Consider the following 10,964-nt stretch of genomic DNA (forward strand, 5'->3'; position numbering starts at 1 on the left):
CCTTCCCTTCGTTCTCTCCATGCATCTCAGAGGTGTCTAAATGCTGGTGAGCTTTTCCTGGTGCATATCCAAGAGGTAACCTCTTCCTCAGGTTAGCAGCTCCGTTTGCGTCTCCATGCAGAATCTTTTCTCTCCTGCCTTTACTTGCTGGCCTCTTCGGTGCACGCAGAGCCTGCTCCAACTCCTTTAAATTATCAGCTAAAATTATCTTCTTGACCTGCTGATCTGAACCCTTCTGCTTGCTACTCCCACACTGAAGCAAGTTTGACGCTTGTGTCCTTGCTTTCAAGCTTCTGCCTCGCTCCTTTGCTTCCTTCATACCTGACCTGCCCTCTTACCCGTGACCTCCAGTGCTGCTTTGTGGCCCCTAATGCTGGCTCAGGCCCCTTTGTCGTCTCTTCTCCAGCAGTCACCTGCAGACTTCCCTTTAAAACACTGCGTGCGCTCAGGATAGCGTGAGCAGTGGGGCAGGACAGAAGCGCGTGGGCATTGCTGCAGCTGAAACCATAACGCTCTTCCCCCTCGGATTCACTGCCTGCCCTGTGCTTTCAGGGGAAGGAGGATTGTAGTGCTTGCTCGAAGGAAACACAACAAAACATTTTTCAGCAGAACTTGCAGGCGGAAACTTGCCTTCAAAGCGTTACAGTCCAGTTCGCTACGGCTTTTCTTTCTGTCCTACTTTGTACGTACCCTACTTTGTTGCAATAGATCTAAACCACCATGTTACGCTCCTTAGGGCAAGGACTGTCTCTTTGTTCTGCAGAGCCTCCAGCACACTTCCAACAATTACTTCATGTTTCCTGACTCGGGAGGAGGGTGAAGAGAGGCCCCATGCTTGAAAGACAGATGTCTTTACAACACAGTGGAAAACAGTCTGAAGTAAAACATAGTGCAGTGACGATCTAGAGCGTGAAACTTAATGATTTCACTGTCGTACGCAGAATGATTATTGTATTTTTAGTAAGACTTGTGCTAGCTGCGGGAAACAAGCCCACGCTGACACATGAGAGCAGCGTGAATGCCGCTGCGCGGGCAGGGCTGCAGCAGGCGGCCTCGAGCCCCTTGCAGCCCACCCATCCTTCGCCGCTGCTCCCCAGCTCCCGCGCGCAGCGGTGCCGCCTGCCCCAGCGCGCCGTGACGCTCCTCGGCTGGAGCGAGACCGGTCCGGCCCTGGAGGCGGCCTCGTGAAACGCCAGCTGGGAAGTCCCCGTTTGGGATATTTAACGTGGAAAGGTTGGCCCCAGCTGTTCAGAACAGCTAAGAAATGCAGAAAGGCTGTTCGGAAATCTTTTCTTTGCAAGATGTATCTGTACAGGGACACAGAAAGAAGCGCGTATGTACCTGAGCGAGGAGTCCCTCTGCAGCGAGCCTGCGTACAGCCTCTGTGTGCCGACCCTGGGTTTACAGGGGGAACGGAGAAGGCTGAGTTTCACCCTGGCTGCAGCCCCGTGCCGGCAGCCGCGGGCTGTTCGCATAGACAGCAGCTCCAGCCGATAGTGCTGCAGAGGACGGGATGGTTCTAACGTGAAAATTACAGGGCCGGGGCAGATCTGTTGTGTTTTGACAGCACCTGTAAGTAACTGTAAGGATGGGAAGTCGCTTTGCTCGTCTTGCAAGCGCAGATCGTGGCAGTGGTGCTCGCGCTGTGCTCTCTCATTGCTGCTTTGAACTTCGTTTCCTGTTTGATTGTTCCCTTAATCAAAAGAAAATGAACTCCAATTAAGGTATCTTACAAAGTATGATTTGCGTCAAATTAAGACCGCTGGTGCACCTTTGAAAAAGCAGTAATACTGAGGCCTGGTTCACACAGGACTTACAAGAGAAAGGGGTGGATCAAGCTTCTCGAGTAAATGCAGTAAGAGCCGAGTTTGATTCATGCAAATGGAAGTTTTCATATAATGTCAGATTCTCCTGTTTGAGATAGGATGGGAGACTGACATGGCGTTCCAATAGTGTTTTGGAAATGCAGAGGGCGTATCCGTGGCTGTACGTTTACCCCGGCGTGTTCGTGCATGTTCTCTCGGTGGAATATACATCTTTTACGTGTACTTATGACGAGGCTTCCAGCAAGGAAGCCGACTTCCAAGGAACCAGCGAGAGCAATGTCTGTCACGACAGAAACCACCGTCTACACGTGAGGACTGTTCGGTTGGTTGGAAGGTCTGCATTGTGTATTTTTAGTATACAGCCTGCTAAACTGTCGTCCTAGTATTTCATGAACAAACTTTTAATAAACATAATAAATAAATCTATTGAGAATACTAAGCTTTAAAAGCCCTGGTTTTGAATTAAAAGAAGATAGCCTTGGCAGGATGTAGGCAGAAAGCTTAGCTTAGGTCCCACTCAATGAAACTGCATTTAATAGTGGAAATTTACTGAAATCTTGGAACTTGAAAGAAGAGAGATTTTAACTCCTGTTGCGGGTACTTGATATAAGTAGGTATTAGGAGATGTTTAAAACCCAGACAGCAGTTACTCTGTCGATGCATTTTGTACTAAACATACTCTTCATTTTTTCCCTTGAAAGGACAGACAAGCCCGGAGCGCACGGCTGGGATGGGCACCGTGAACAAACCCCGACCTTAACAGAGTAACGACGCGCGCGCCAGTAAGGTATCGGTGTCAGGGTACCGGCGGGGATCTCTAACGACGGGCTGTCACGGGAAGGTAACTTGGGCCGTTGCTCGCTGCCGTCGGGGTGGAGGGCTGCCCGGGCATCGAGGAATTGAAGTCCCTCAGGTAGACGCTGAGCCGGGCTGGCTGTAACCCGCGCCTTGCAGAGCTGCTGCTGTGCAACGCACCGACCTGCCTAACGCCGACCTCTCCTCCCTTCCAGGGTAACCCGCGGCCCCATCCCCTTCTGCTCCGCACCTCTGCAAGCCTCTGCTTTGCCTACCGGGAAGGAAAATGGCCAAATCCGAATAGCTGCACCGCCTGTGCTCCCTGAGCACGTGCAAGGGACTGCAGCTGAGCAGAGGACGGGGCCTCTGGTGGCTCTCGGGAGGTGACTGTCTCTTAAAAATGAAAAGCAAACCCAGAATGGTCAAAAGGCCCTGAAAACCAGCAAGAATTACAAATAGGGATTGAAAGCTAAAGAGAGAGAAAATCTTAATTAGATCTCCACCAACCTGTAGAGGAACACATTTGGATTAAAAATGAAATGGAGCTTTGTACTCTCAGGGTTTCAGAGCAAGAATGGAAGAGGAATTATTCACATTTGCTATTTGTGAAGCTGGATTGCTTCTTCTGTGAACTTGTCTTTTTAACTTCTCACCTTGTCAGAAAATTGTGAAAAGCTGCGGGGATGGTGTATTTGGGGTAGTTCTTATCACAGCACATAGCATAAACATTTCCATGGTTTCACAACATGGGCAGAGCTTCCTATTTAATCCTGTCCTCTCCAAGTTAACTCCTTTCCTCTTGTGGTAAGCCAGCCTGTCCCCCGTTCACCAACCCGCCTTGTATTTCAGTACCATCGATATTTTCGCTTTGTGAATATCTATCAATATTTAATACAGTGGTGTCAGTTTTGCTGTAAGATGAGAGGAACTACTAGAAACCTTGAATTATACATTGCGTGGCTGGGGGAAGCTGGGGAGAGTTTTCTTTTGGACCCAGAGCTCTTGGAGTTGATCTCCAGGACCTGCAGCTTGAAATCCCAACAATGGATGAGCACCAGAAGAAACTCAACCAGCGGCACGAGGGAAGGCCCCGCAAAGTGAGGTTCAAAATATCGTCAGCTTACAGTGGCCGAGTGCTAAAACAAGTCTATGAAGACGGGCAGGAACTCGAGCCCCCAGCCAAAGAGCACTCTCGGCGTTTTCTCCGCCATGGCTTCGAGCCAGGGGACCGTTTCTGTGGAGCCGGGGAAACACCAGAAAACAGGTTTTACTCGCCAGCCAAGCTGACTGCCCAGCGGATCAGCATATTCAAAGAGGACAGGAGATACAGTCTCACCAGTAACTCGCCTCTCCTCGGTGACTCCCAGCCAAGCGACAGTCGTTGCAGGGTAAGCGATGTCCAGCCTAGGGCTGTCAAACGGTTTGGAAACCAACTTCAGACTAAACCATTTTTGGAGTAATAGGGTAACAGGAGTCTCAAACTGGAACCGCATTCAGGTAAAACTCAGTTTTGTCAGTCCAGGATTTTAAAAGGGCGATTGTAAATCTTCAGCCTTTATCCCACAAATTCCGGATTCTGCTTACTCTGCAAATGGCAGGAGCCGCAGGTGTTGCAGCAGCGCAGTCAGCAAGTGAACAGCATCTGCGAGCTGTGCTCCATCTTCGCGCTGGGTTGATTTGCATCTGTCCATTTTGTAGAATAAGATATAACATTTCCATATATATCAGTATCTATACATATAATCCTAATGCATCTAAAGCAGTCAAATGTAAGGTGGATATTATCTTAATTAGTTATATTTAAAACATTAAAGTTGCATGACTTGAGCTGGCGAGAAGGTTAGTGCCACCGGCGGCGTACCAGTGAGCCTCCGAGCGAGGCATCCGCATCCTCTGGCAAGGCAGAATTACCCTTCGGCTACTCTGAAAATCCCAGCTTGGTTTCACTGGATATTTTGTTAACATATAATTAATGCCATTGATATAGAAGTGTCTCTTTAGTCCTAATAAAAAGCCAGTACGTGTGTAATATATGGTAGATTGATTAATACACAGGGATTATGTTCATTTTCTTACCCTGTCGAATTAGATTTATGTATCTTTTACTGCTGTTTGATCAAATCTAGATGTACCACCTGAACGATTCATACAACAATGATGGCATATCGGTGCTATTGATAACACAGCCATGTCACACTGATATGCAAACTCTAAACGGAGCACGTTATATTGATACAATCAGCAGACTTGTAAAACTCGAGGTGAGTCTGCTCAGAGAAAAGATGATAAAAAGGAAGACGGCGTGAGGTAAGCTGGCTAGCTGAATCGCTACCAGGCCTTTCCCTGGGAGACGGCTCATTCAGCTCCCGGTCAGGCTGAACAACGAGCAGTTCGTGTCGGCAAACAAGCCGGCCCGTCGTCCGGTCCCCCCGCGGCGCCTGCTTGGCGGCGGTGCCCCAGCTGCTTGCGGCACGGCCCCGGACTGAGCGCCTATCCAGCCAGAAACGTGAGGTCGCTCAAGTACACCAGCCCCTGCCATAGAAAGAAAGTTGTGTCGCCATCCCTCGTGGTCTTTGGATAAATAAGGAATGCCGCTCTGGCACTTATGCAACGAAAGAGACTGACGTGCTTTAAAAAGTATACAATGCTTTTTCTGGCCTTGGTTTGAATACAGGGGAAGTCTGTTAATTCTTGGTGCTAATCAAAGTTGCATGCAGGAAACCCAGATGGCTGATATTTGAACTACATTTAGTTGATATGCTGGGCATCTAGTTTAACTGAAAATATCCAACCACGATGCATCTCTCCTGCCTAAAGACACGGCACTAATGTGATGTTATCCATACCATTAATTTGTTCTGCATTCTTGGGTAACACTCATCTCTAGTCCTAGTTTCCCTAACCAAAAATACCCTAAATACCTTGAGTAATCATGCTATCCAGTACCAGTTCTGTTTTGTATCAACATGCGTTTGGTATTTGGAGACACCGTGTCTGTGTAACCGATACGAGGCTTCTAAAGCCTTCTGCAAATGGTCGGGGTTTGTGCTCACGCTTCTCCCCGCAGAGGAGCGAGTGCCCCAGTGCCGGGACGGCCATCAGCCACCTCACGTCAGCTGATGCGACTCTGGCAGGGATTTTCTTAGGAGAACATCTCCTTTTGCACCGCTTCTTGACGCAGATACTTAAACACAGCGAAATATGAAGAGCGTGTAAAACAACAGGCTCTGGTAACTGCCACATGATACCTAGGGCAAAGGGAAAAAGGGACCAGGTAAGCAAAACGCTGCTTTCAGAGAAATGTTTGACCATGCCAAATTTGGCTTTAAAACCCTTAGAAAAGAACACAAATTCCAGCGTCCCCACAGACGGTTATTTAGTCTGGCTCCTCACTGTTAGGAACACGATTTAGCATTACAGGATGAGAATTTTTTATCATCTGACCCTTTTGCGAGCATTAATAAATTACAAAGAAAAGCTTTCTTTTAAATCTGAAAAAGCCCATCAAAGGCTGCAGAAGAGGTCACCATCATGAGGAATTTCTACTTCTGGCCAAAAACGTGAAAACCCCTCTCCACCCCCCCCAACTACTCAACCTTCAAAGAAACGTAGGTCAATCCCCAGTGCAGAGGTTGCTTTTCCATATATGCCAACACCGCTGCTCTTAGAATTGTGCCTGCTTTTTTTCTTGCGTATGGGTTGGAATGAGAATTTACATCCCCGAAAGCTTTCCCCATCCAGAACATGACATTAAAGCGAGGCTCCGGAGATTTGACCCAAAGTCGTGGTCCGATCCCATAGCCCGTTAGGGCGGTCTCTCCACCGCCGTTCTGCTCAGCGCCGCGGGTGCTGGTGGGGAGCCGGCTTGTGCCGCAGAGCCAGCCCAGCAGATGGCTGGGCAGGGGGGATGTTCTTTGGGAAGCGCAGGGATCATCGGTGTTTGGAGAGCGCGTTTATACAGGCGAGACACTGACGAGATCCTTCTACAGGCTTCCCCAATTCTAGATTTTGGCAAGATCATCATCTACACTAATAACCTGAAAATCATCCGTGCACCAATGGACCAGAAAGAGCTCATGAGAAGGATCATCCAGACTGAGGGAATAAATGACTGGGCCTTCGTATACCGGGAAAGGAAAGAAAGATTGGGTGCTGGACATAAAAAAGATGTGGAAAAAAAGGTTGCCTACAACCAGTATGTGCAGGTAAGAGAAAATGGAAAGTGCTTTTTTCCTCCTAAGGCTTTTGGGTCTTACAGCCCCGGTCAGACCGCTGAGCATTCCCACCCAAGGCCCATCGACGTCTGCAGCTGGCACTTAACTAAATTTGGATTAAAAGCATTGCTTTGTTCCTCTTTGCAGTCGGGACGTAACCGATCAACGCCGCGCTGCAGTTTGCGCTCTGGGGACAGCTGTTCTGCTTCCAGATGCTCGTGTCTCCCACTTGATTCTTCCCCTGGAGACCACTGACGGTTATGTCGCTCGGCTTAGGTCCAGCCTTTGTCACCGTCTCCCAGGGGAATAAGAGCAGGCCGGAGTTTCTCCAGCCTGACAGGGCTAAACACAGCTGCTCTGTGGTTGAGACTGCCGGAGGCTAAAATTTTAATATCGGCTGAAATAAGATTGTGCCTTCCACTTGTTTTCTCACAGGTTAGTCTTTGTTGGTCAGAATCCCAATTAGTCTGACCATAATTTGATCCCACAAAACATAATGTTGTCGTGCAGGGCAAATAGGAAGCATTACAGTTTTGCAGAGCTGAGACCGACCTGTGCTGAGTGCAGGTTCCCGTGGTCCTTCCGCCACCACGAGCCTTGCTTACGGCTCGCTTGCACAAAGACCCCGTGAAAACTGAAAACAGCCCTGAGAAACTAAGTAGGCATTTTAGCCTTTGTCAGTTTTGAAATAAACTTGATTTTCAGAAAGAGGACTTTAACGTAAAAGCCAAGATTCACCCCATCTACCGGCAGACAGCTATCTAAGTCATCAAAAAATCACTTCTGGCCTTTGGGGGAACGTAAGTCGAAAAGGGGCTCCGTAAGGTAACTGACTGCCTTCCTCCGGTCGCCTCACTGGAGGAGCACGCTTTGGAGCAGGACAAGAGCTCCTGTAAGGCGTTGTTCCAGAGAAATGTGTTAACCTTGGAGGAACTCAGCAAAGTACTTCTGTTCTCCTTGATGTTTGGGAACAAAAAGTAAAACTTGAAGGTCCTAAAACTATGACTTTTTTTAGAATAATTTTGGATTTCCTATATGCTGGTATTATGAACATTCATTTAAAGGTGACCAAACCACAGGAAGGTTATTCTTCTGAGAGGTCAATTAATTTGGACTATCAAATTCATAAGGAGGCACCAATATGAAGCATATCTGGCACCTACTGCCCGTATCTTAGTTAAACCCTCGTTCTATAGTGCCATGTAAAGTAGAACTGCTGCACAGGAACGATGCAGGACTCTGAACCTGACATCAGAAGAACGAACCTACGCCCTGCTACGTTCTTCCTGATGCAGATATTTCATCATTTCTCGGCTCTGCGGAGGCACTGAATTTTAAGATGGGATTTGATTGTCTGGCACCCTGGGAGAGAGTTGCAGGCACAAGGGGCAGCTTGAAAGAAGCTGTGCATGTCGGTGCTGAGGGATCTGGGGGGGAGAGGGCGAGGAGAAATGCTTGAAGAAATGAAGCATGGCTCAAAACTGAGGGTACAGAGCTGAGGAGATGGATGTATTATGAAATGACAGGAAGACGGGTGGAGGAGAAAGATGAATTGGAAAGTATTGTTATAAGCCCAGTCACGTTAACTAGTCATTTTCTAGAAGTATCCACAAATTGTCCCCAGATACACGGGAGTCTTTTTCTTGCAGATCTTGCTGTAGAGAGCTGAGTATTACTGGCAGAGTGGTATGTCAGGAGCAACAATTACTTAAAAGACCAGAAGACAGAATTTCCCTCTTTCAAGTATGTTACTGACTTTGGTGTCTGATATCCAGTAACAGACTTTTTTTCATCATCTGTCTCTTTCAGGAAGGAGGTGCTGAACGTGGTTGTTCCCAGTGTAAAGGGTCAGGCTCTGCTCCTTGCTCGCTGTGCCATGGAAGCAAGTTTTCAATGCTGGCGAACAGATTCAGAGAGTCCTACCGGGCTCTCCGATGTCCGGCTTGCAATGAAAGCGGGCTGCAGCCCTGCCAGATCTGTGCTGCCTGATCAGGACCACCCTCCCTGCAGCAGGCTGCAAGCACCACAGCAATATTGTGTTGAAAACTTGGAATGATTTAACCTTCAAGCAGCCTCGCTATAATGGCAAGTTTTTAAAAGATGGGAAAGGCACGTTATACTTATCTCACTGTAAATGTGAATACCACACCTCTGCTACCGACTGTCTCCCTTGTCTGCTACGTACACCCGTCTAACTCTCGAATCGGCCCAGGCCCCCGTGTCTGCGGGGGGAACGTATCCCCCACGCTAGAGGAAATTATCAGGAGTTCAGCACCTGCGTAAACGTCTCCGGCCGCTGGAGCTCAGCCTGAACTTGCTGGCACTGTCCCTCAGCTGGGAATGCGGCGCCCGGCACAGCCAGGCCCCCACCCACCAGGCACTCCAGTAACGTCACTAGAAGCAGCAGAAGTAGGTGCAGTTTGGGCAGGTCGGTACCGTGTCAGGGTGTGAAGTCTGTTTGTACGACAACAGCGGAGCAGTGCCTGCCCTAGGTTTTAACGTGCTGAACGTTTTAAGATTGCACTGTCTTTTGTAGTGAACTCTGTACGTGCCCTGCAGTGTCACAAGCATTTCCTGAAGGTTTAGCCAATTCTTACATCTGCTTTAGCGGACACAATGATTCCTTTGGGGTCTGATTTATGGGAAGAAATTGAAAACCCTTCCCAAACCTGGAGCTATAAAAAATTTACAATAATTTATTATTATAAATAGAAGTTATTAAGTTTTTAGCCTCCTTATGAGGAAGTGCTGAACTAAAATTCCCCTGTACGATGCTCAGCACTTTTCAGGATCAGGCTGGTGGCGAGCAGGACTTCTGTTGCTTAACATTAATCCCATGTTGTAATCTGCAGAAGGTAAACTCTAATTAGTTGAGGTGAAGCAATGATGTGGGATACTTTGCAGGCTGCCACTGGTGGCACAGAACACAGGGGCTTCCACAGGTTGAGGCAAACAGGGGAAACGGCATTTTTTCCCCAAAGCATTAACTTTATACAGTTTGCATTCACGAGTAATGTTAATGCAGCCTTAACTCGCATATTACCGCTGAGACTCTGATGAGTTAAGAGACTGCTCACATGTACTTCACGCTGAGGTTGCAAGCCTAGGCAGAGTAATTTACGGCCAAGTTTCTGTTTTCCTATGATAGCTTATAAGATTTCTCTGCAATACTTAAATGATTAGAAATAATGCCATTTTAGCTCTTAGACTTCTATACGTCTCCTGCTGAAATTGTTCAGTGGGTACTGAGGGTTTATTTTTCTAAAAAAGTGCATAAATCTACAGCAGATACTTGATTGGCTTCATTTATCATATCAGGATCTGCAATACGAAAAAATGTAGTCCTTGGGGTATTCATTGAGGGCAGATGAGGCCTCACGAATCAGAAATTGTTGTCAAGCAGATCTCTTCCCTCAAATTTGACCTGTTTGATCTCGTGGTTTTCTGGGCTTGTTTAAAAGTTCGCCGGCTTAAGATATGAAAAAAGCAACCAGGCAAAATTGTTGCCTGATAGTTTAATGTTTACAATAAAACTAGATGCAAACAGGCATTTATAAAATCAATATTTATTGTTCTTCGGTAATTACGACGTTTCTCAACCACTGTTACTCCTCCTGGCTGCGTCAGCTGTTCCCATTCATCCCGACACGTCGCGGGGCCATGCTCGCAGCGAGGAGCCGCGCTCGTCCCTTATTTAGTCCGCAGTCCCGCAGGCCCCGGCGGGCGCCCGGCCCCAGCGGAGCGGGGAGCGCAGGACCCGTCTGTGCGCAGCGTTAGGGCCGGGCTGCGAGCGACGTGGTCAGAGCTGGGTGGATTCGCTCCCCCCCGCTTTAAGCGCACTCATTTTATTTTTGGTAATACACTGACTTGATTTACCCCATAAACGCTCTCTTATTGTACATGAAGACGACGTTTAGCTTTCCTAACGCATCACGCCGAGGCCACTGTTGAGGCAACGGGCTACTTTTAAGACGTTGCTGTTTTCGCTTCTGCTGCAGCCGGAGGCTCCCGCCCGTCCCCGCGGGGCCGGGGCTGCGCTTCGCAGCGGGGCGCGAAGGCGCGGGGCGCGCGTGCCCGCAGCCCTTGCTGGCCGTCGCAGTCAGCGCTGCCCTCGTCCAGGCCGGTTCTG

General features: G+C 48.4%; 1 protein-coding gene across 1 annotated transcript; it reads left to right on the forward strand.

The window, feature by feature from the left end:
* Positions 1-3,552: 3,552 nt before the first annotated feature.
* GRXCR2 (glutaredoxin and cysteine rich domain containing 2) lies at positions 3,553-9,017 on the forward strand. Its single transcript, XM_075509977.1, has 3 exons — positions 3,553-4,009; positions 6,611-6,826; positions 8,645-9,017. Exons 1-3 carry the CDS (start codon positions 3,665-3,667, stop codon positions 8,822-8,824), a joined length of 741 nt encoding a protein of 246 aa, XP_075366092.1. The 5' UTR covers positions 3,553-3,664; the 3' UTR covers positions 8,825-9,017.
* Positions 9,018-10,964: the final 1,947 nt, after the last annotated feature.

Source organism: Mycteria americana, chromosome 8 (genome assembly GCF_035582795.1).
Source record: "Mycteria americana isolate JAX WOST 10 ecotype Jacksonville Zoo and Gardens chromosome 8, USCA_MyAme_1.0, whole genome shotgun sequence".
NCBI lineage: Eukaryota > Metazoa > Chordata > Aves > Ciconiiformes > Ciconiidae > Mycteria > Mycteria americana.

What these genes read in the sequence shown, in the direction of transcription:
- GRXCR2 (XM_075509977.1), top strand. Translation starts at nt 3,665, where the DNA reads ATGGATGAGCACCAGAAGAAACTCAACCAGCGGCACGAGGGAAGGCCC. An exon ending in CAAGCGACAGTCGTTGCAGG is followed by an intron (nt 4,010 to 6,610) that starts GTAAGCGATGTC and finishes ATCCTTCTACAG; the next exon opens with GCTTCCCCAATTCTAGATTT. An exon ending in CCTACAACCAGTATGTGCAG is followed by an intron (nt 6,827 to 8,644) that starts GTAAGAGAAAAT and finishes TGTCTCTTTCAG; the next exon opens with GAAGGAGGTGCTGAACGTGG.